This window comes from Miniopterus natalensis, chromosome 12, assembly GCF_054644295.1.
Source record: "Miniopterus natalensis isolate mMinNat1 chromosome 12, mMinNat1.hap1, whole genome shotgun sequence".
In the NCBI taxonomy this organism is placed as follows: Eukaryota; Metazoa; Chordata; class Mammalia; order Chiroptera; family Miniopteridae; genus Miniopterus; species Miniopterus natalensis.
Window position 1 is genome coordinate 56,905,783 of NC_142092.1, and position 25,415 is coordinate 56,931,197.

Consider the following 25,415-nt stretch of genomic DNA (forward strand, 5'->3'; position numbering starts at 1 on the left):
ATGCATAAATAATAGGCCATATTGGCTGCTGATCAGACAATTTTCCTGATTCCTTTGGGCTAAATAAATAAAGGGTTTAGAAGAAAAGGTATAGTTTTGGCAAAACTCAAAGCTTATTTCAACTACATCCCTTCATGTGAATTTCACTTGGTCCAAGAAGAAATGTATGCTTTGTAAAAATATATCCCTTATGTGATATTAGATGGACATAACAGCACCATTCTTTTTCTCCAATAGCAGTAGTAGCTGTGCAACCAGAGGCAAGTCACAGCACCTCTCTGGGCCTTAGCTATACCCACCTGTTCCTGAGAATGAATCAGAAGAGGCAATGTTCTCAGGACGCCTAGTGCAGCCCCTGGGCATCAGCTCCTGCAGTGGGCAATTCCGGGCTGCTGAGCTTTCCTGTTCTATTTCCCTCAGCTTTTCTACCTTCCCCTTTTTTGTGGAGCCACTCATTTCTCCTTGGGACTGTCAGGGCCTCCACTATTCACAATCCCCAGGGCCTGGATAATCAATAACACTGCGTCCAGAGTAGAGTAGAAAGGCTGGTAACTCCTCAGGAGAGGGCCTATAAATAGCCTAAGAGCTCCCGGCCAAGGGTGTGGCAACGTCAAGCCCAGCTGTTCTCCTGGATGCTGTCCTGGGCCTCTGCTGTCCCTGGCATTGCTGCCTCAGAGACTTTCAGACAAATTAGGCTGCTACTTAATAGCATAAGTTTACCACTTAAGGATGTGGTGCCTAGATCTTGGAAACGAAGAAACAGATCTACTCAGCCGTGTTACGATTGCTAACAATAGACACCATCGTCATCCCTCCCAGGCCATTCGGCCCCAGTGGACGGTCCTTACCCAGAGGCCTGTGAGAATTTCCCTCCATCCTAGCAAATCCCAGCTCAGTAATTGAGAGGCTCTCCTGTCTATCATGAGATGAACAGAAAGCCACACTCCTATTCCAGCGTGGAGCTGGGTAACGTTTCTGGGCTGGTTTCCCCTCCTGCCGCTGACGCCAGGCTGTTTGAGAGGCATTCACAAAAATCGCCTGATGCCTTTGGGGGAACATTATAATAAAATAACAATAATAATTCCACCTCAAACCATTTGTACAGCTTACAAAGCACTTGTACATTGTTTCATTTGTGGCAATTTTTATAATCCTTTAACACTTGGGGCGACTGAGACCAGAGAGGTAAAAAAACAAACAAACTTGTCAATTAACAGAAAAGTCAAAACCTGAGTCTGGGTTTTTCAGCTACAAACCCAGTGCCCTTCCTGTTTGCCAAACTGCCCCTTCCTTCCTTTCAGCAAAGTCCATCATCCTAAATGTTGGCAGGATATCTCCCCATGTGCATTTGCTACTGTTGCTGAGGATCACACGTCCTTACGTCAGTTATATTGTGTTCCTTTATCAGGTTTCCCCAAAGTTTATTCTGTGATGTTAACGGGAAACATGAGATTAGATCAATAAAATTAAACGTGCTCTTTATTACAGGACTTGTTAGAACATTAATAGGCTCATGTGCACTAGCATCTCAAGAGGGGCATTTCAGCAGGCTGCAGTTCTCAGATTTATTTAGACCAAGTAACTTTTTACAAAAGAACACTGCGCCCTGGCCGGTGTGGCTCAGTTGGCTGAGCACTGTCCCATGCACCCAACGGGTGCTGGTTCGATCCCGGGTTGGGCACAAGCCCAGGCTGCTGGCTCGATCCCCAGCAGGGGGCATGCAAGAGGCAGCAGGTTGATGTTTCTCTCTCACATTGATGCTTCTCTCTCTCTCCCCCTCTCCCTTCCTCTCTTTCTCTCAAGTCAATAAAAATACATTAAAAAAAAAGAACATCTCAGCATTATACACAAAGAAAAATATTTAGCTAGGCTTGTGCATTTCACGAAAACAGTTTTTTCGGCAACAGCCAAACCTGCCAAAGTAAACTGATTGTAGGCCATCTCTATTTAGAAATGTATTGTTATTATTTTTAAAAGAGATAAAGTATAAGACAAAGGCTGACATAGATTTCTCTACAAAAAAATAAAGATAACAAAATAAAAGAGATCAAGTGTCTACTGGTGGGTAATACAGTAAAAGGACATACCAGTTGGGAGTAATAGGAGGGGAGCGAGAAGGCAGACTCTTGGTTTCTAAATGCTCCACGGATAAGGATCTCCGCATGGCTGGGTTCCAGACCATCCCTCCAATCACCTTTTTGCAATACTGGTTATTTACAGACCTGAAAAACCAGATGCAGGTTCACTTTCTACACTGACATGTTCAACAAGGAAGAAATTACAGCATCAGTGGAACAGGCTGCACACACTCCCCCCGGACCTTGACGACACCCGCCGAGGTTAGGAGGAGCAGAGGTACATGGGCCAGAAGCGACTCTTTTCTCTCCTGGCTTTTGTTTATGTTGTTTCCTCTCTTCTGGCGAAGATATTTTCCTGTCCTTACCACAGCAAGCAACCAAGTTGCTTCCAGAATATAACCAAGCCTTACCAGGTGAGAAGGAATGTCAGGATAACACAGAGATACAGCTCAGGAACGGCAAAGAGCTCTCGCTCAGCTCACACTGGCGGGAGCACCAACACTGGCCGTTGTTCTGGATGCGTCTTGTCATCCTGTCACTGACAATCACTGATAACTGAGAGAAGGCCTGAGAATGTGCTTACACAGTACAATTTCAGGTCCTGTTCTTTGTGCAACTTGGTTGCAAAGTACAAATACTTTGAATTTGATTTGTACTGAGACTTAAATCTTAGCTACCTATACCCCTCAGAGGATGACGTCTGTAGCCAGTTTAGGGGAAACTCAGTTCTGGGATTTCTAAATTTTAAACAATGTTTCAATGACTTATTAAAACATTGCATGCATTCTGTTGCAGCCTAAAAAACAAAAAACCCAAAAGGATACAAGCAATGCAAAACAGCTCCTAGAATATGAATGTACTAATGTACAATAAGAAATACTGCTATCACTCTTGTCAAAACGCTCCCAGCAGCATTGCTAGGAGAATCTACTTCAGAAACCAAATTACCACTGACTGAGCGCATAGCACCAGAAGGAGGGCAGCAAGCTGGATGATTCAAAGCTTTGATGTAGCACTTCCCCAAAGAATGTGTCATAGTTTATTAATAGGTCCTCTTTGGGGGAAAAAAAGTGTTCCATTGTCGCATAAGCTTGGAAAACACAGAAGGAGTTTCTTTTATGTGGACCCTTTCGGGGAGGCCTAAGATGCAAATGTACAGATGTATCTCTAGGGGTTGACCAAGTCATGGAACCTCTCTGAGCCTCAGTTGCCTCAGATGAAGAGAACGAGGGCTGAGATTTTCCAGCACACTGAGGCTGATATTGGCATTAAAGAATTGCTGACCTGTGCCCCTGAACCACCCCCAGCATCCCAAGTGACCCCCAGTGGCTGATGAAAGATGGCTACAGTTCTTTGACTCCTGAATCTGGGCTAGCCTTTGACTGCTGTGACTAAGAACAGCTGTGCCGGTTCTGGACCCAGCCTTTAAGATGATCAGCCGCCTCTGTCTTAGACTCTTGGAGACCCGAGCCTCTGTGTACAAAATACAACTACTGGCTGGAGAGCTCACATGAAGAGGCTCAGAGAACACAGAGAGAGGATGAGGGGTCCAGGTGAGTTCAACCTTCCAATCGTTTCATTAAAGCACCAGGTATGGGAGAGAAGTCGTCTTGGACTCTCAGCCCAGCCCAGCCACCACCTGCCTGTCACTGAGAAACTCCAGTCCATACCACAGGGAGCGAAGAACTGTCTGGCTGAGGCCCTCCCGAATTCTTGACCCATAAAATCTCGAGCTATAATAGAATGGCTGTTGCTTTAGGTTACCAAAATAAGGGCAGTTTTTTATGTCATAATGCATAACCAGATCCCCTTCCCCCATGCTCCATTTGATTGCATTTTACAGATGAGGAAACTGAAGCAGTGAAGTACATTGAAACTGAAGTGACACAGGCGGGATTTGAACCCAGGCTGCTCGGCACCAGAGTTCATGCTTTCGATTGCTCACTATGCCACCTCTCAGCTGGCCCAAAGGACTGGGTCCAACTGAGGTAAACACTACATTCCAGTAAATTTACTCATGACTTGTTCAGTAATATAGCTACTAAATGGGTAAAAATACTAGACAGCATTATAAGAGCTAAAAAACCTTGAAAAAATATTTGTTCATGGTTTACCAGAAGCTGAGAGAGAGCATTTAGCACCATAAATACTATCACTGATACTAACAGAATTTCCCTGCTTACTGAATCTATAAAGTTACCTAATGATTATCAACGTAACAGGAAAGTCACCGGAACGGTCTGATCCAATCTGACATATTAGACACGGGCTCACACAGGGGCATTGTTTAGTTAGCAACGGCCACATCAACAATGCAAAAATCACAAAAACAACATCTCAAAACAACAAACAATCTAGCAATTATAAGAATAACTGGTAAACAATTCCTGTTACATCTTGTACTTAGAAGGCAGTCTTAAAACAAATACACAAAAATATAAACGGAATGGTTAGTTTACTTAGAGGATGAATTTTAATCTATATTAAAAGATAAAAATTTATAGGGTAATTTCTTTTACTGTACTACTTATTAAATATTTTGAATATTATTCTTGTAAACAATAGTACACATGGAGTTGTTTTAAGAATTAAACATAATTAAGTATGTGCATGGTACAAAGCAGGCACTCAGTAATTACCAGCTATAATTATTAGTGATTGCACGATTGTTATATGTGTATATATAGCGTATCCCAAAGTCACTCGACTCTGGAAATCTTTATTTCTGTTCATTCATTCATTATTACGAAGCATCTCAGGGAATTAATATTGTGTGGGAGAGGTTGTCTTGGTGGCGGCAGGCCAGGAAAGCCCATATGCCAGGCACCACGGTGACCCTGAGTCATTGCCACGTGCTTGCCTTATTGTGCCACGGTGTGAGAGCAGCTGTAATTCTGGCTTCCTGGAAGCTCAGGGGACAGCAGAGTTGAGAAGGCAGAAACAGATGATGGGAATATGAGCAGTCGCTGAGTATGTGTGGAAAGAGACACCACCGTCCCCGGAGAGACTTTCAGCCATGGTTCCAAGACCTGCCTGCAGCTCTGCCTCCAGCGCCTGGGGCCCCTGGGCGATGGTGTCTCTTCCCGACTGAGGATGTCCGCCATCCTGTGGTGACTGGGACATGCTTACTTCTCAGCCTAGTGGGGGGACTAAAGTGTACTCACTTGTTGGGGTTCCTAGAGCCCAGCGTCCAGTACTGAGACAGAACATTCTTTTCCTGAGGTAGTAGCTTCTTTGCCTGAAAGAATGTATGGTGCTCGACACAGGATTTCCACAAGTTTTTGCAAGATCGGTAATTTAACATGTTGAAGGCCACAATATGATCCCTGGATTCAGTCTGGGAGGAAAAACATAGTAGAGATTTCACCGGAACAGATGTGGAAGCAAGGTCTCAGCCTTTCACGCCACATTGGCGGCAATCGGGTATGTAAGATGCAGCAGACAGAGAAAACTGGCTTCCAAGTGCCTCAGGCCACAACGGTGTCGCAGGAATATTCAAGGGCAGGGTCTGATAACCATCCTACCAGAGCCTACTCTTCGTCAGTATCTGTGGTCCTTCATGAACATTTTCATTTCAAAGATGCTTACCTTTCTAGGCTGGATATATTTGGAACAAACCAGACGAGGACTGTCTGATACATTCCTTTGAAAATCTAGCTCAGGGCCAATCTCTACCCTGGAGAGAGAACTTTCACCCAGCAGACAATGGGAATTTTGTAACACTTTTGATTTCTCTACTTGCTTTCCGCAAAGCAGTGTGAAATCTAGTGCTCATACAGAATAATCACTTCAGTTACCTGCTTTACTTTCAGCTGACCTGAGTTTAGCATTTCTGTTCTCATGTTAAATTACCATCCTATGCATTTCTGGGCCACCTTGAATCTTGTCTTGGGGGTTGGGAGCCCCAGATGCTAGCCCTAGTTTTCTCTGGGCTTCTGTGTTCCCGTTCCTACGCATTCACTGGGATGGGGAGGCGTTTTAGGTACATACTATCTGTGAAACACTGGGGAATGGACACAGTGACAGTAAGTGAAAGTCGTGCAGCATAACAAGGCGGTGGTGTCGTGGGAAGAGCAGGCAGTTCTGATTTAAATTCCAGCCCCTCCACTTTGTAGCTATGGAGCTTCCTCACTGCTAAGCCATCTTCCTTGTTAACCAAACTGAGTTATCTGGAGAGCCGGGTCCTCTTCTGAGGCACGTACAAAGGCCAACGTGCACTTGAAACACATCAAGGGGAGGAACTGACTCTGTTGACACTGCTACCCCCCCGTGCCAGGTGGCTTTGACTAATGCTCTTATTTAATCGTCACCATTCCCTGAGAAGCGGCATTACCGAGTTTCTGTAAAGAAGGTAACTCAGGCTAGGGAAGGTTAAGCAACCTGCCCAGTGGCAGGTGGAAGAGCAAGCCCGAAACCATCGTCTGACTCCAAAGCAAGTTACTTCTCCAACCAGACAAGCAGAGGGAGTTCTACAGAGAACTGCTGGGGCCTCCGGGCGCCGGGCTCTGCTTTCTCTCCACCATATGCCACGCTCTTCCCTCCCCGTCACGCATGTGGCACACTGCCTTCACCCGCCGAAGAGCCGAAAGGACAAAAAACGAGAAACAAAGCACAGACAGAACTCACCTGTTTTTGTCGCTGATGGATAAAGAACTTTTTCCTTTTGAAAGAGATTTTTAGAATGTTCACCCTGCAAAAAAGAAAGGAAAACACACAAAAAAGCACATCAGGGATCAGCCGGGCCTCTCAACGTGCGTCTTCCACTCCACGGTCACGATGACCGGAGTTTATTTCCATGTAGAAACGATCGTGGCACCATCGCCTCGGCCAAACACCAAGTAGCTGACTGAAGCTGAGTATCGCATAAGGGCCACTGGGTTATGACGTAGTTTTTAAATAATAAGAACTATGGGCAGCGTGCTCTTTGCTGCCAGCGGCTTTTGTGACACTGCAGCTCCGCGTGAGTGGTGTGCACCTGGGGGAGACAGGTGAGGGCAGTGTGGAGCAGCAAAGAGGACAGACAGAAGCCAGGCCCAGAGCCACATCCCAGCTCCGTGACTTAACAACACGATTACAGCCATCATTAACTGGGCATCTTTTACATGCCAGGTTCTCTACTAAAAGCTTTGCAAGCAGTCCCTCAACTAAGCCTTGCAACAGTCCTGAAAAGCATACTTTATTACGCCCAGTTTTCAGATGAGGAAACTGAGGCTTAGAGACATCACCTGAGTGCTCAACTAGGAATGCCTGCAGCCAGGATCTGAGCCTGCGCTCTTAAGTCTTCCACTGTGAAGTCTTCTGAGCAGTGGGGACAGGGCTGCCTGTCCCATGGATTTGTCTTGTGAGGACTGAAGTCTTGGGCTGCCTGAGTTTTTAGACCTGAACTGAACACTTGGTAAAAGTTCAATTAATCACTAAAGAACCGCATTGAAAACACAGTTCCTGCTCAGAGAAAGTTCTCTGAATTCTGGCCAATGCACTGCCCAGGATTCCTTTCCCTCAAAACCTGCCTTGTACCATTTTACCCACACCCCACTGAGCATCCCAAACCACAGGGTGACTGGCGGGGAGAGACGCTGATGAAAACCAAACTAACGTTCCCAAGTACTGAATCTGGATCAGATTCAGAGGCTGGAGGTAAACGCTTGGAAGAGAGTCTCCATCCCCCTTTTTAGAAGTAAAAGTTTAAAGTTAGAGGTGACACTACTTTTGTTCAGCATATTTTTAAAGCATGATGCAGAAATAATCAGAACCAGTTTGCACTTACCAAGGATAGAAACTTGTGCAAATATATTTTCGGTACACAGCAATGCCCGCGGAAGCAATTCCAATCATTAGATCTAAATTGTGCAGGTCCTGTCAAAAGGAAGATCTGATTCATCGTGTGTTATGGCCAAGCCCATGCCCCTTGGTAACTCAAGTGTGCCCACGCTTTTATAAACAGCAATGTGCAGCAGCTCCAAAGGGAAAGTGCTATGGAAAAGAGGCAAAAATCCCTTCTTAATGGACACTTAAGATCTAAGTACGTAGCACCAGATCTTCTAAAGTGAATGTATGCTGTCTGACAGTTAACACCTGCTCCACCGGTTTCGAAAGTTACCAGGCCACTCATTCCACAGAATCGTTGAAACAAAATTCAATTTTACATTTTCTACAATTAGCATTAGATGTCATATTAAAATCACAAAGGCCTTGCCCCCTGCACAGCTTTATGTAAATCTCAACTCCTGCCACTGAAAAGGCCTTAGCTATTAGAACGAAGCGTAAAACCACTGACTTGAAATCCAATCAAGACATAAACGTTGCTTACAAATCCAATCTGTTCAACATTTGTTAAGAGCTTATGTGCTGGGCATGCCGTAGGTAATAAAGATACAGAAGGAAGATACAGCAACTGTATGTTGTTTAAGTCTCTTTGGGAACAAGGGGAGTATAAGTAAACAAAATTTTAAAATGAAACAGTTCCTTCCCGGCCCTGGCTGGGTAGCTCTGTTATATGCCAAGGTTGCAGGTTCAATCTCTGGTCAGGGCACATAAAAGAATCAACCAATGAATGTATAAATAAGTGGAACAACAAATTCTCTCTTTCTCCCCCCCTCTTCCCCTCTCTCTCTCTCTCAAGTCAATAGATAAAAATTTAAAAACACACAGAAAATAGTCCCTACCCTTGAGTCACCTATATCCCTATTTACCAATCAGATACTTGCAATTACAAAGCAGAAGCAGAGTTTGACTTGGTTTGTCCTTACTGGCTGTGTTACTTCGGGTGACTGACCCTCAGTTTTTCCTTTTGCACACTAAGGATTATCAAACCCACCTCCAGGGGTTTTTACCAGGCTAAAATTAGAGAATATACGAATGTAGAATGGGGCTTGGGGACAACTCACTTTTGAAATATGATGTGAACATGGGAAATCAGAGTAACTGGCCAAAGAAAACAGAGCCGATACAATGAAGAATCCAGAGAGTGTTCACTATTGGGCACCCAACTGAAATCACATGCTAAGGAAAACCAAATTTGCTTGGTGGAAACCAGGGTTGCATTTAAACATGATACCCGAGGATCAAAATATAGGGAGAAATACTAAGCAGGTGGGCTAGGCAAACAAATTAGCAAATAAAATCAAAATTGAGTGCAGAATAAAGAAATCAACGAATGGCTTGGGTGGGCAGCAACCTGGGTCTCAAACCTCCTGGTTCTGTGGTCTTTCCGTCTGCACCTCCACCCCGGCAGCACGGACCATGACTGATCCCTGAATTCCCATGCCCACCCCCACATCTCCCAGCTCCACTCGCACAAGGCAGGGCCATGACTGGTTCTGGCCAATGTGCTCTAGTCAGAAGTGACAGTGGGTCTCTTCTGAGGCAAACCGTTTAAGAGCTGGTGTGCAGCCCTCCAGCTTCCTCTTCCCTTTGACAAGCACAAGGCCTTGTGTTAAGATGGTGAAGCCACCAGAGAGAAGCGGCCCAGACTGCTGAGTCACTACCTGGAGGAGGGCCGCCCTGGAGAGTCGTCAGGACCCGCTGCAGACTCTGAACTACAGAGAAACTTTGTGGTATCAAGTATCTGAGATTTAGAGGGTCTTGGGTTGACGCAGCACAGCCAGGAGTAACCCAGCTCCCTCTGATACCCTGCAGGTCTCAGCTAGGCAGGGAACCATCTGGCCTCAGGACCCTCGTGGGGCACTGGGGGTACAGAGAACAAGACCAACTCAGGCAGACATAAAACCTACTTCACCACTGGAGAAAATTCTCCACAACATTCCACTAGAGACAAAATATCATTTGCAAATGGAACAAAACGTAATGGCCAAGTCCCAAAGTTGGTAGTTTGCAAGATTCAGTACGTTTTTCCTACTTTATTACCTATGTTATAACTTGTCTGCCACCGTTATGGGACTGAAGAAAAGTGTTTCTGTGAATTGCAAAAATATTATACAGATATAAAATTTGGCCATTTACTCAACTTCCCTGAGCCTCAGTTTTCTCATCTGCAAAATGAGATAATTAGAATACTAATTTCATAAGGTTACTATAATCTTTAAATGAGACCTTATGGTCTCATATGAGAACATTTGGAACAAATGGTTAGTACATACTAGGTGTTCACCCAATATCTGCTTCCTTTTGGATGTGATGTGGGCCGATTACAGTTAGAAAAAGTAAAGGTCAGATATCAATTAGAGAGTGCTGGGGTCAAGTACTGAAGCCACTACTATAAGTCCCTCTGATAAGTCCATCAGTATCAGTTTCTCCATCTGTAAAATGAGGGTAATGATAATACTTACCTCATGGGAAATAAATAAGCTACTGTGTGGCAGATGAAAATTGCTCAGGAAATAACAGATATTAATCCATTTAATTTAAAAAGTCACAACCAATTTAAAATACTGATTTTAAGCCCTGGCCAGTATGGCTCAGTTGGTTGTACACCATCCCACGCACCAAAAGGTCACCAGTTCGATTCTCAGTCAGGGCACATACCCAGGTTGCGGGTTTGATCTTGTGCAGGAGGCAACCGATGTTTCTCTCTCACACCGATGTTTCCCCTTTCTCTCTCCCTCTCCCTTCCTCTCTCTCTCTAAAATCAATAAAAACACATTAAAAAATAAAATAAAATGCTGATTTTCATAATCATACTGTGATAATTTTTTAAAAAACATATTTGAGTAATTAGCTCTAATTTGAGCAGCACTGAGATTAAATAGTAGAAACCTTAGCTCATTAAAATATTACTTAGAAAATAGATTTATATACATTTTTGCTTCTTTAACCATAATATAAAATGGCCGTACAAAAATTACTTGTTTCTAATCCCCTAACCCTCCCCAAATAAAGTCTTCAAGTACAAAGGCAAACATGAAAAAAGAAATTGAAAAAAACAACCAGCAAACCTCAATATTACTTTATAAACTTCCAAACATCTAAAAAAAAAAGGTCTTTATTTCCTTTGCAAAAGCAAGAGTTTCAAAAGATGTTTTCAAACTTTCAGAAATTAAAATCAAAATAATCTTTTGAAGCAAAACGTGCCCAGGATACCTACCCTACCACTGTGCAGCTCCACTCCATAGAAGTCGAGGGTCCGTGCTATGTTGATGAAGCAGGATTCAGCTTCTGACTGCTTCAGCCCACTACAGGAGAGAGAAGACAGAGTTCACCCAACAGAGGACAGTAACTCCAATTCTTAAAATGAATACAAATCTAAAAAATTCGACAGCATTACTCTCAGGCATTAGTAGCATAAATGCCTTATGCTACTAATCTTAATCTAACCTTAAATTCTACTAAACCAGGTCTTCCTTCTTGCCCACTACGTAAGACTTCTTCTAGCCCACCCATTTCTCTATTAAACACTACTCTCCCCTAGTAGGCTCTCCACATTCAGACACAGGAGACCGTCATCTCCGGAATTCCCACCCTACTTATTCCAAGTTGCTTAGTAGGTGCTCTTTAGGTCTTTCTGCCTTTATCTACCCTTTTAGCAGCGGCCTCCAACTTCTAAACGTCACTGTACTATTTTAGGACGCTGGCTTCTGCCTGGGGAGCAATTCTGGGAGAGAGGATTGGCAGTGCCTTTCAGAAGGGACGCTGGGTGCTTGGCCTTTGTTTTTATGGCCTTTCCAAGCATGTGAGGTCCCTCGAGACCCAGCCTTCCAGTCACAGGGGCACCGTAGCTTTGAGTCAGCTGAGGCGAGGGAAGAAAAGGCCAGATGGGGCGTGTCTGTTGCAGTAAAGGTTTGGCCCGAGGCAGCCGCAGGAGCCTGGAGCTCCCTTCTGGAAGTGAGGCAATTTCATGACCGGATGCCAGAGAGGGCGTCGGACTGAGCCAGCCCGCCAGCATTTTTGTCCATCTGCCTGTGCATTCGACCCCACCTGAAGGAATGGCCCGCTTTAGTCAATGTGGTAAACTGTTTGAAGATTTGTCTGGCAGGGCCAATTTGTGGGGCAGTCAGATTTAAAACGGGCCTTTCCTTCAGGAGTTAACTGATTTCAACGACATCCTAAGAGAGAACACAGCATATTGCCCTGAACTCTTACTGCATTTTATACTTTACAGAACGCCAGCTATGCCAAATATACATGCCCTCGTTTCAGCTCGGAGGCTCACAAACCCCCGGCATCCTGAAAGAGGATTCGTGCACAAAAGGGACATGAGGCCACGGCACACACACGGAGGCACGGGGCTGGCGGTGCCCGACCTGGGTTCCCAAAGTAGGCCACCCGACCCCTCCTCTCACCTGTGCTGCTCATGCAGAGACTCCACCTTCGTTACAAAGTCATCGTTCTGATCTGGTATAAACTGACTATCAGAAAGATAGCCCGGCTGATGAACGGAAGAATTATAGTCTCCAAAATGAGCTATCAAGACAGAAGGAGGAGGAGAGTGCCTTTTCAGCATGGTCTGTACTTACAAGCATCTATAGCATCACAAGAAAAACATTCATTGGAAATATTCTCCCCAAAAGCTCTGCCCCCACAGGAACCTGAGTTTCTCATTAGCTCCAGATTCCATATTTATTACTTGAACTCTCCCTACAGGTGAAGGGCTGCCACACGTGCTCCAACCAAATTCTCTCTGTCCCTGAGGCCGCACAGGAGGAAAGGGGAGGCTATTTGGATCTGGGTTTTATTCTAATCCCACGTCTGTTCCATACTCTGGTCAACACAGCAGGTTGTGCTCATACCCCCGGACAAAGAAAAATAAAAGAACCCACCCAGAAAAACGCCACTCTCTGTATGCCAGGCCCTGTGCCAACTCTCTTTGTAGTGCCCCAAGGTTGTTTTAACACTGGACCAACCTGCTCTAAAAAACAGGTGAGGTCATGCTGACCCGATCGCGGTCTGCATCTTGACTCACTCCCGGGAATTCAGGAAGTGTGGAAGGAAGGGAACCAGGGTGTGTTCAGAGGCTGGTGTGTGGAATGGGAGGGGGTGGGGCTGAAGGGTCTAGGCCCTGGCAAGGTTAAGGAAAGAGTTTTTGGGAAGTAAACATTCTTAGGGGAGTCAGAAGACAGCAAGACAGATGCTGGGGCTGTCAGGGAAATAACGTTGGGGACCTGCAACCAGAGAGGGAAGAGAAAAGGGGGAACTCCTAGACTGGCCCCTGATCCAAGTGGCACTTCTCCCTCCAAGCCCTTGACTGCCCTCGCAGACATGGCCCACTGAGATCTGTGGTGTGGTGGGTACACCTGAGAGCTGTGCAGTGAGTGCCCAACATGTACCACTGCATGTGGCTGCCCTCAGGACTCAACCCACCTAGGCGTCTGGACTACGGGGAGGACTAGGAATAAGAACCCTGGGTGGGGAGCCAAGGGTCTGGCCTGAGGGACCCAAGGACACCTACTTCCCTTCCCCAAGATTCAGTATTTCCATCTGTATAAAAACAGGCGTGAGAGAGACAACTTGCAGCTCTGCTGGGCAATTCATCTAGTATTTCATTTTCCTGACAAAAAACGGCTATTTCATCTTTCTTAAAATGTGAACCTAGATCTTTCCAAAGGTTTTCATGAATTCTTCCTGTGGCTGGCTTCAATGCTAGGGTGCTTCTGAGGACTCACGGTCATTTCAGAGCAATCACTCGGCACATAAGGTTTCTAAATCAAACACAACTGTTCTATCACGAGGACCAGGACTGGGGAGAACTGAGGTGATGTTTCATGGCCAATCCCAGAAGGAAAAAAGATGAGCCAGGTGGATGCTTAGGTGAAAGTCATCACAAAGCTGAAAGGTCAGATGCAAGGGTATCTTCCTTTACATCTACTCAGCCTCGCTGACCCTCAACGGCCACCATGCTCAAGGGTCGCTCTCTGAGATCACACTGCAAGGAAGGGATTCCTTTTCTTTACGCTGTTCCTTGTGGGCTGGGAGTGGGTCAGACCCATCGTTAGGGCCTAGCTGTTAGGCATGGCAGACAGGAGGTGATCAGGAATGTGTTGCCGGAACTGACCTGTACAGAAGCTACTGCAAAGTTCAATTCTGGAAGGGGAAGAGGGCAGAAAGCCAAGAGATCTATCACGCCGACTTGGTCAAGGGTAGACCGCAGGCCGTGAAGGCCAGCCAAATGCAGCTGAGCTGTGGACGAAAATGCCCAGGCTGCATGATGTCAGCACAACTGTGGCTCACAAGTGAGCTTCTGCACAGCGAGGTGTGCAATGGCGCATTTACAGGACGTGATTTAGATGCCCTTGCACAGGGTCCACAATGAGGAGAGCCTGAGAAAGCCTCAGAATCCCCCCATCCAAACTCTTCATGGTAAAGGGAAGGAAACTACGGTCCAGAGAGAAAGGACTTGCCTCTATTCACAGCCAATTTTCAGGAGTCCAGAGATCCATACCCCAGCTAGTGCTCCTACAATCCACTGAGCTGCTGCTGGCCACATGCTGATGACAGTGGTCATGTCCCCAGAGGGCAACCAAATGCTGCAAATGATTTTCCTGAGCCTCAAGGTTGGTTTCATTAGCTCAGAAGATCCTGTTGGATCTTGATTTGGTCACCCATCATATAACTAACAGTCCCACCCCCAACATGAACAGCAAGGTTCTCTCTTTAGTCAAGTCACCTACAAATGTCTGAACTGAACGCAGGACCAATGAAGGTATCTCCCTCCCCATAGGATGGTTTTCCCTTGAAACCTTAGCAGGATACTCTGTGCAAGTCCTGTGCTAACCACTAGGGGGAAACAAAGTTAACTGGTGACACACAAAACGTTTGGAAAGCGCAGGGCAGTTTCCACTTTGATTTCAAGGACATCTTAGCAGGAGATGCTCCTGATAACCAGGCCTTAGGCGATGCTTTCATCCCTCATTTAACAGATAAAGGAGTTGAGACTCAAGGAAGAGCCCTGCCCACTGTTGCTCAGCTGGTAACTTGGAGCCTAGGCTCCGACCACAGTCCACACTCTTATCTATTTACTATACCACACGCCCAAGCAATACATGCAAAAGCGCTAATTATAGCAGAAAGAAAAGGAAATAAGGGCTTGTGTGTGGGAAATACCTTGCCTTTTAAGTTCCATGCATTCTCCTGGCTGATATTTTATGTTTTGTAAAAAAGAGAGTATGTTGTAGGAACTCACATGGGTGGCATTTCAAGCTGTCCAGCTGTTCCAGGAACGCCCTTTACGTATGTTATTCCTCCAACTCCCACCTGACACTTGAGGCTCTTCTCAGGGGTCCTCGCTAGGAAGCTTCTCCAGACTCCCTCCCCTCTCCGCCAGGCAGGAAGCAGCATCCCTACTGCCAGCCTCACCTGGACCACCTCTGCCTGCCCACCAGGCTGTGGGCCCCTGTGTGTAGAGCAGCGTCTGTCTGTCTGTCTGTTCATACAGAGCTTGGCGCAGAACCCACACATGGCAGAGGCTCAGAGGGCATTATGGAGCAAATACATTTCTAAAAACTGTATTCTTTGAGCCTCATAAACCCTTGACAAGGGACCAGCAATCTTCTGCCATCAAGACTTCTCAGGCATTCCACCCACAGATCACTTTACCTTATCTAGTAAGAAAATGTGCCTTGGGGCTGGCTGATTCACTGATCACTGGTGGGGTAGGGCTTATCTTCATATCAGACACCCTTCTTGAGAGACAATGTGGCAAAATGTATCAGATAAATATAGGCATGCCCTTTGATCCAGCAAATTCATATCTAAAATTTAATCTTAATGAAATGTATACACAGAGCATGAAAAAACATGTTTACTGAGGGTGGAGGAATAAAGAACTTGTACTTAAAACCACTTGCCTGACAACCCACGATATTATTAGCATGACAGTCAAGCTAATATTTCCATGGAAGCTAGTTTGCATTTTTTAGGGGCTAATAACTTTCTTTAGCCCCTAATCTATCAGTCTTTTGCAGAGGGGAACCTGACTACTGAAGCTCAGAAGAGGATTTTTTCCCCCTCATTCTTAAATTTTATTCAAATCAGAATGTGTTTATAACAGGCAGTTCTTTTTAAAAGCCTTCTTCTGGGCAGACATGGAAATACAGTAACAGTTAACACTTGCCATGTGCCAGGCTCTAGTCTAAGAGCTTTCCATGTATTAACTCATTTCACCTTCACTATAACCCTATGCAGTTGATAGTGTTACGATCCCCATTTGACAGATGAAGCAGCTGAGGCCTGGAGAGGTTCAAGGTCACGCATGTGTAGGAAGCAGGGCCCAGGTAATATGGCTTGCCTGTGCTCTCACTGACTCCGTTAACAGCGATGGTCTAACTATAAAGTTTCTAGTTACCGATCACCTTCACATATACTATTTGACCAAGTAGTCATATTGCAAGTTGTTGTAATCACCATCATCACCTCCCTCTTACAGGTGAGAAATTCGAGATTCACATACGTGGCAAATGCAGATGCCAGGATTTAAATCAAGCTTGACTGTGTCCTACCTCCTTTCTAGTGTTTCTGCTCCTCAAACCTAAAGCTCTGGCTGTGGACACCAAACTCGCTCTGAGATGTAGGAAAGCTTGCTCTCCTTGGCGAATCAGCCTGGCAGAGATGCTGTCCATGAGGTCTAGACAGCGGTAAGAATGCAGCTGACTGCTGACTGTGCCATTTCCCACACAGGTGCGACATCGCCAGGTCTGTTCCAGACATATGGGAGGGGAAAGGGAGCTTTCAAATCCACCCAGGCCGACCACTGCAGCTCTTCTGTTTCCCATCAGGGGGAAGGAGATGCAGGTAGAGAGAGGCTAACACTGGGTCTCATCTTACTAGGAGTAGGGACACTGTTAAAAGTCTCTTTCACGTCCCGAGGTTACGCAGGTAGGCAGGTAAGCTGCAGGCTCAGTCACCCTGCCCTTCACCTCTCCCATTTCTGTCCTCTGCTGCTAGGGAAGTAGGCAGACTTAAGGCCACCTTGGGAGTCCCTGTGAGCCTTCTCTTGCTATTTTGCCTCTTCTGAGACCACAGTAGGGTAAGTAGTCCAGCCTGCGCCTGCTCTGCGACTGGACCACCTTGATCTCTTAACTCGCTACCATGCAGTCAGCCGAGGGAGCATGTAGCGGGCCAAGATGGTGTGGGCCTCAGAGGGGCTTTCTTGAGTCTGGAGCTACCATGCAGCTCTGTGCAGCTCTGCGCAGCTCTATGTGGTGCACTGAACTGGCACACCCAGCGAACTGCCTATCAGGTGATGTTTCGCCTTCCATCTGGCTCATCAACCTCACGGCTCACACCCCGCATCTCCCACAGGGCCGAAGTGGAATGGACGCGCGATCAAGTTTTGCAGGTTGAATGAGCAGATTCTTACTCCAGCTTAAACAGGCCTTGTGGGAAAAGTCCATCTGGACTTTCTACCCAGTATGGCGGCCACTGGCCACACGTGGCTACTGAGCACTTCAAAGGTGGCCAGTCCACACTGAGATGTGCTGTCGGTATAAAACGTGGCGGATCTGCAAAAACTTAGTACAAAAAGAGTAAAATATCTCATTAATAATATTTTTACACTAATTACATACTAAAATGATAATATTTTGGATATATTGGGTTACAGTATATTGAAACTAATCTCACCTGTTTCGTTTTACTTTTTTAATACAGTTACTAGAAAATTTTCAATTGCATATTCAGCTCACATGGTATTTCTATTAGATGGTACTGCTATCCATCAACATATATAAAACCCATTAGCTCTATGGAAACCCTAAAAATAAATTCCTAAGACCCTAGCAGTGTTTAGAGCGGCACCAAGCAAGTAGTAAGAATGACCTCCAGCAAACTCTGTAACTTAGGTGGGCCTCGGTTTCTGGGTGTGTAGGAGGTGACTGGTATAAATATTTGCCCCACTGGGGGTTGTTGTGGAGAACAAATCCAAAATGTGAGCAAAGCCTCCGGAAAACGTAATGGCGACAGGTGTCTTCTGTTGTACGGTCTCCCCTGGGAGAAAACCTCACACCACAGCTCATCACTCTTTTTCCTTCAACCACCTTCCTGCGTCCAACCTCTCTGAGCTGAAGGAGGGTGTAAGTCAGGGTGAGAGTGGAACTATCTGGACAACCAGAGATGCCTTCCCAATAGGATTCCTGGGAAGAGGGGAAGGGACACGGTCCAACAGGAGAAGCCAGAACAATCCGTCCATTCGTGACGCGCTCCCTTGTGACTTACATTGCACTGCATAGGATGCTAGAACCACCGCTGAGTTAAGAGGGCAGGTCAGCCTGTCGGGAGAAAAACATGTCAGGAAAGGCACACGAGCCGGAAACACTCATTATCACCTGTCTTTTCTTTCTTGAGTTAACTATTAAAACACACCGTGAATCATAAAAAAGACAATTTTATGATACAACTGGTATCAACAAAGATCAGTGTAACACTAAAGATTTCAAAACATCAAAAGAAAACTTTTTCATGTTTAAAATAATATACATTAATACATATACCACGAACATCATGGTTGGCCAGGGTTTTGGCTGGTGAAGCCAAGAGAGGCCAGGCTCATATCACTAAGAGGAAAAGTGAGAAATTGCACTCTTGGATCAATGGACGACCTTTGAATCTTTCTGGTAGAGACATGAGACTTTTCACAGGGCTCTCTAACTAAACCCCTAAGGTCTGTTAACTCTATGATTCTGGATTACCCACTTTCTCGAAGGGTGACCTTCTCTTGAAAGGAGAAAATAGAGAAGTATTATGAATTTTAAAACTCCAGTGAGTTTTAAATTACCTAATTAAATTGGTTATTTAAGATTCTTAAATCTTTTCACTCTCCTGAAGCTTCCAGTCTATGGGGAATGGTTTGCCCACCTCTCCGGTTTCCTGCCATCCACCAGGAATCCACAAACTCCAGGCTGGACTTGTTCCTCTGTCCTCTTAAGCTCACCGCCCTCTCCAAAACCCCTTTTCTGCCTGCCATTCCATCCCTGTCTTGGTCGTATTTCAAATCCTCTGAGTGCTCCCTTTTCTCCATTCCACTGGGTCCCACGGTCTACCTAGGAGCCCGGCCAGCAGACCTGGAGCAGGGATCACCGCCAGGTGGAGGGGTGCATCGGGAAAGGGCTGAACGCAGCAGCAGGCGTGAGGGCTTGCAGGGTGGGGAGACACAGATTTTAAAAGGGTTCTTCCCAGCAACCCCACGGGAAGTGGAGAAAACATGTGGTTTCCATGGCAGCCCACGAAGATGTGAGTCACCCCCACCTCGCTGACTAATCTGGCTGGGCCGTCAGGGTTCCCCTTCCTGTCCGCTGCCCGAGTGCTGGCCCTGCAGCTCCGTGGGAGGGCAGCCTTCGCCCTCTGAGGGGCCTGGCTGGAAGACCTAAGTGCCCTCTCCAAGTCTGCAGACAGCCAGGGACGCTCACTGTCTGCCTTCGCGTGGAGACCCGGCGAGCCCGTGGGGAGAGCACACGCTAGCCCTTCACTCTCCTACCAAGACGGGCTTCGGTGGAATCTAAGCCAGGGTCCCTGCTGCAGGAAGAGCAGGAGAGGGGACTTGGGAACAACTTAGGAGAGAAGCTAAGGGGGTTCAGTACAGATCAAAGAAACAATCCCATGAATAAGTTGGAAAGGAAAACATCTCCGAAGGAGAGTGTAAATACGAAGTAGAGAACTTGGAAAGCCTGCCTTCTACTCTCGGCTCAACCACTCACGGGCCACATCTTCCTAACAGACGCCTTTCTCTCTCTCTGCGCTTTAGGGTCTCCATCTGTTGGACAAGATCACCTATCTCGGCCGAAGGAACAGGTGCCTTCCTGCTGCCTACCATGGCAGTTCAAACAAGTCAGGGCACGATTTGGCATCCAGGAGCAATGCTAACTAGATCCAGTGCGTCCATCAAAAGATCTACAGCTACAAAGGGCCAGGTGCTGCCCTGGGGCACACCTGAGACACACCTGGTAGCGGCAGGCCCTCTCCTCAGACAGGCGGCGAGGGCCACCTGCGGACCAGAGAATCACCAGGACGCCAGGGGTCTCAGCCAGGAAGCCCACGGCCCTCAACAGATTTCCATCAATTCACCAAAAGCTAACAAGGGGCATTTTGTCTGGAGAAGAAACAAACCAAGACGACCAACTTCTGATACTTGCAGAGCTGCACTGAAGGCTCCTGAAGGGCGGGGCCCCGTCCTATCTGACCAGCACAGTACACTGCCTGTCTCATAGCAGGTGCTGACAAAGTGCTGGTGAGAAAAACCCATCAGTGAGTAAAGGAGAGAGAGACAAGTTCCAGAGGAGGGGTGGGTAATTTCAACCCAGAGTTGTGCTGAAATGTGAGACAGCTGCCTTGTGAAAGGGTGAGCTCCCCATTACTAGGGGTATTCAAGCAGAAGCCCAAAGGCCTGTCGGTTGTGCCAGAGAAGGGAGTCGTCCCTCCCTTGAGTGAAAGGATGAGTAAATTAGAAAATTCCCTATGACTGCTAAAGAGTCAACAGGGTCAGGCTGTCCTTTCTTCAACATGTCCGTTTCTGAAGGCTCCCCCTCCCCGTCCCACCATCACTGCTATGCGCCCCCAGTCTCTGACCTGGCCATTGGCAACAGCTTCCCCCAGGGCTGCGCCTTCCCTCTCACCTAGACTGAAACCCCTCAGCCTCTCTGAGCTTTTCCTTCATCCACGGACACTGTGTGTAGATGCTGCTCCCATCACATCCTTCCTGCGTAAAAACCGCCAACAGCTCTCCTCTGCCTGCTGGACACAAATGCATGTCTAGGTTTGACGTGAAGAGCCCTTTCTCTCTGTTCTGTCAGACCCCAACATGTGGCTCCCAAACGGGACTGTGGGGAGGTGGGGTCTCTTCTCACCCACTATCCAGGGAGATCCAACTCCTCACTTCACCACCAACCCCAACCCTGGCTCATCACAGCAATGCAGGAAGGCTTCCAGCCCACACCGGCATCTCCCTCTAGAACCTTATGAATGCTCCACACCCATCCTGGTCCTGACTGCTTTGTGGGCTCTGGTCTCACTTCCCCACCGGCCTGCAGGCTCTCTTACGAAAGCACACGAGAGGCTCTGCAGACACTCCTCAGCAGGACTGAGCTGACAGGAGGGAGAGGGGGCGAGGAGAAGGGAGTGAGATGCGGCCGTCCACCCGTTTACCTGCCAAGCCTTCTTCCGTAAGTCAAGAACAAACTCAGGACTTGGAGGAGGTGCTCAGGGACCACTCGCTGGGCATGTCCTCTCCCTTCCAGAGCTATTTGCAGCTTATTTTCCAGCCACTGAGATGGTCCCGATACACAAGAAGTGCTGAATCATGGGCAAGTGCTCACGTTTTCAAGCAAAAACTGTCCCAGAGAGGAAATGAATCACCTGCAGGTATGAAGGGGATCCGAAGGGAACCTAAACGAGGCCTGATGTGCCTTCCTGAAGGTGGTCCATTTTACATTTGGGGGCCCTCCCTCCCTGTCAAATTTCTCAGGTCTTTACCAGAAAGATATCTGTACCTTTTGTAACAAAATTGAAACAACATGAATTGAATTGTATCGATCCTTAGCCTGTCTACACCAGGGCCAAGTCTAACACGGCTGCCCAAGGCTTGGTGTCCTAGGACTGCTGCCTTCAGCACCATTCTTTGTGCACGTTTAGTGTCGTTACCAGGGGCGCATGCTCATTCGATTAGAACCGGGGACTTTGCTAAGCTGGCAGTTGACAGGGAAAGAGAAATACAAAATTCTCATTACCTTCCTTCACAAATATCCATCTTCAGTTGTAAGAAATACAAATGCCTACGGAACAATTATTTTCATTAATTCATCATACTCAAATGGAAATACGCAAAAAAATATATATATATATATATATATATAGATGTGTCAAGGATAAGACCTATACATTTGAAAAACAAAATACATAAAGGCACATTTCTGTCTAAAGCATCGGGTACTATTTTGTACATTTCAAAGCTGCCTCTTCAGTAACAACGGCTCGTGTGGCTGCCTCGGTCTTGATTGGCAGGGGCGACTGCCAGTTAGCCTCCTGCCAACACATGCTGTCCTAGGGGGTGGCTGAGCAGGGATGGACAGGGTAAAAGCAGCCTGTCAAGGATCAGCTGGTCAGTGAGCGCCCCCACCCTCAGCCTGGACCTCCCCAATCAAACTTGGGGTGCCCGAGAGCACCAGGACCTACAGGCGTTGCTCACGGGCAGCCCCCACGCATTGAAGGGGCTGCTGTTCTGAACACGGCATTTGCACACCCACATACCCTCTGCACGAAGTTGCTGAGGAGAGGAGGGTCTGTGAGGACATCTGGGGAGCAGGCACCCAGCTGGGTTTTTTCCTGTGTCCCAGGAACTGTGGGGGCTCCAGCAAAAGTGTATTAGTCAAATGTAGGCTGCCGGGACCTCCGAGCTGGATTCGGCACTTCTTTGTAAGCAATGTCACTTCAAAACCCGGGGTCTGATTTGTGGGCAGAGCTGGGTAAGTGGTCACAGGCCCCTCAGCATCCTGTGAGCCTGCCCTCCATCCAGGGAACGGGAGACGGAGGCACCCACAGCGCCATGCAGGCTGGGAAGGGCCCTGCAGTGTTATATTTAGGGATGTGGCACACCCATGCCACTTGGCTGCTAGCTCCCACTCTTTTTTAAAGCCTGGTCTCCAATGGGATAGACATTCCAGCGTCTGGCCAAGATGACAAAAGCGAAACTTCTTGAAATATGATACAGATGCCGCAGAAGTGTTCAGGGGCAGGAGAGAGATAATTTAGGCAGTTTAAACAGATCCTTCTCATTATTTCTTCAAATCTATGTTCAAAGGTGAAGGTGTTGGTATTTTGAGACGTGACTGCTTCACGTGGTATTAAAACTTCCTATTTGCACAGTTCTGGGCCGTATGCATGATATTTTAGAACTTATTGCCTCATTTCAGCCTCATAATAACTCTGTGAGGTAGGGACCACTACCTCCGTTTTTTACAGATGAGGACACTGATATTCAGAGAGGTTATGGGGGGTCAGTTATGTCTCATTTTAACCTGGACACTTATGCTATGAAAAAAATATGACTATGCTACAAATTTCTTATGCACCTAATGACTAAAAAGCTTATGATCAATTTCCTAACTCTGATGTTGTTGCTTTGACTACAATTATCATCAGCTACTCTTAATGCACTGAAAACCAGCCCTGAGAGACGGTAGAGGACAGATTTGCTGATTCACGCTTATTCCATAATGGAATCTCTACCTTTTCCACCTAGGACGACATAATCAGTCCTTTCTAATTTGTTTCTATGTTGACCCAAGCTAACATTCAACCAGAATTAAGTGTTCTCTCCTCCCACAACGCTACCGAGAGAAAGAAGAGAAGGGAGAGAATTAGAGATAATCCAAGGGTAAATCTGGGCTTTCACTGACGAGCCTAGCTAATCGGAGTATCTTCCTAGGGATCTAAATGAGAACATGAACCTGGACACCACCATTCATCAAACACTACCCTGTCGTATATTCAGCAATGCTTGTGAGTGAACCCCACGGCTCCATCATGAAGAGGTCAGACAGTGGGGTGAGACCCGAACCTAGCAGGCCTCCTGGACATCTTAAAGGAGACTCACTTTGAGTCTGCCAGTAAATGAAATTTTGTTTAGAATGATCTAAATTGATCAGAAACAGCAGCTGTGGAGGCTCACCATCAAGGAGACATTTATTTAGCAGTTAGAATAAAAGAAAGGCTCTGAGGAGAGATGCTGGCTGCGCCTGTCGTCAGAAATGCAATGATCACTCCTAGGGTGCACCCCATCCAGGAGCTCAACTTCAGAAAAAGCAGAACACGCCTCCCTGCCTGGATCCTCAGGAAAGAGCAAATGCCACCTCTGACATTCCTTCTTTCACTCAAGAGCTAAATTTCTAAAAGGGAACTTAACGTTTGGATAAGCTACAGAGCTGGGGCTTCAGAAAATGCTATGTGCCAGGAACACAGGTAAAACTATTTAAGTAAAAAACAAACAACACACACACACACACACACACACACAAGTAAATTAACGGAAGCCTGGCCCAGCTCTACGGGAGGCACAGGGGTGGCTGCTGCCAGGGCTCCTGCTGCTTAAAGGGAAATTTGGTGCCCAAATCCTAGGAGATGACAGCTCTACCCTACACTGCACAGGAGATCCCACCTATGTGAAGATGGGAGGTGGGGTGGTGGGGCTGGGTGTCAGTCCTGAACCACTGAATTTTAGGAAGCGCACATGAACAAATTCAATTTTATATGGGACCTGGGTAAAAACAAAAATTAGTCTGTTACTCATCTTGAGCCTAAACCTGCCCTTCTGTGGCCTCCACCCCTGGCCATAATTCTACCAGCCAGCACATCTCATTGCCCCCTCCCATCATAGCCATTTGCAGCTCTGAAGGCAGCCTTCCCTTCCTTCCAAGTCTTCCCTCCATCCTGAACTCCCCATATTTTCCTCAGATGTCAGGGAGGCGGAGCAGGGAGACTCCGCTGGCTTCCGGACGGAGTGAGCTTCCTTCCCACGGGCTAGGGAAGTGAACATCCAGCCACCAGGACGGGTGCTGGAGAGGGGCCCCTGGGTGAGGCTGGCCCAGCAGGCTCTTCACTCAAGTTCTTTCTTTGGAGAGCATTGCAGGGAGGAGGGTGATGGGTGGCAATAACCAATTTAGGCCGCACAGTTCACACTTGGAGATGGAACCCATTCGTTGGTAGTAAAATCAATTTAATGGGCCACAGATGGCATTTTAAAAGGAAAAAACAACAGAAAACTTCATAGTACGTCTGCATTTCCTATTGTTTTATGAAATGTTTGCTTCGGTAATTTACATATACTTGTATAATGAATCAAAAAATATTTTTACTGTGGGGTTGTGATTTAAAAACCTCACTGTACACATGTATATACACACACCATATATACATGTGTGTGTATACATACACATATACATACACACACATATACACACACATACACACATATATGACCCATCATGCCATTTTTAAAGTATTCCTTGAATAGAACTTGATATTTAGGGATGGCTCGGGGTCATCTCAAACACATACTCTTACGGACTCTGTCACCACTTTGTGTCCGCGGGCTTATGAACTGACCTGCCAGGGTGAGCGTTACTACACTATCCCTCAGTCCGCCCGAGTAAGGCCATTACGGGGGAAAACTCACACCGTGTGCACTGCCCGTGGTTGCCCAATGAATCACGACGGCATCTCTTACACTGGCTTAAAATTTAACTTCACCGTAAACACAGTCAAATCAACAGGGTCTGCTGTTGTAGATGGAAGAGGTGCACAAAGAAGGCAAAACAGAGTAACAGACTAATATTTGGCCTTTAAACACATTCAAAGTGAAAATGTGATCATGCGACTACCATTAAAAAAAGAAAGGGGAAAACCAGGGCAGCATCCTGCGTCTGAGTTAACATCGCCTCCTTGGTGGCGGTCTCCTGGCCA

General features: G+C 46.7%; 1 protein-coding gene across 1 annotated transcript in view; it reads right to left on the reverse strand.

Annotated features, from left to right (window-relative positions):
* PTPN3 (protein tyrosine phosphatase non-receptor type 3) overlaps positions 1–25,415 on the reverse strand; it is a 129,554-nt gene that overhangs the window by 36,925 nt on the left and 67,214 nt on the right. Inside the window, exons 6-13 of the mRNA XM_087822815.1 lie at positions 21,686–21,730; positions 18,183–18,235; positions 12,317–12,437; positions 11,122–11,209; positions 7,846–7,934; positions 6,705–6,768; positions 5,243–5,415; positions 2,088–2,222 (exon numbers count right to left, since the gene is read on the reverse strand). Of these exons, the coding sequence (XP_087678941.1) occupies positions 2,088–2,222; positions 5,243–5,415; positions 6,705–6,768; positions 7,846–7,934; positions 11,122–11,209; positions 12,317–12,437; positions 18,183–18,235; positions 21,686–21,730 (768 nt within the window). The remainder of the gene's footprint in view (positions 1–2,087; positions 2,223–5,242; positions 5,416–6,704; positions 6,769–7,845; positions 7,935–11,121; positions 11,210–12,316; positions 12,438–18,182; positions 18,236–21,685; positions 21,731–25,415) is intronic.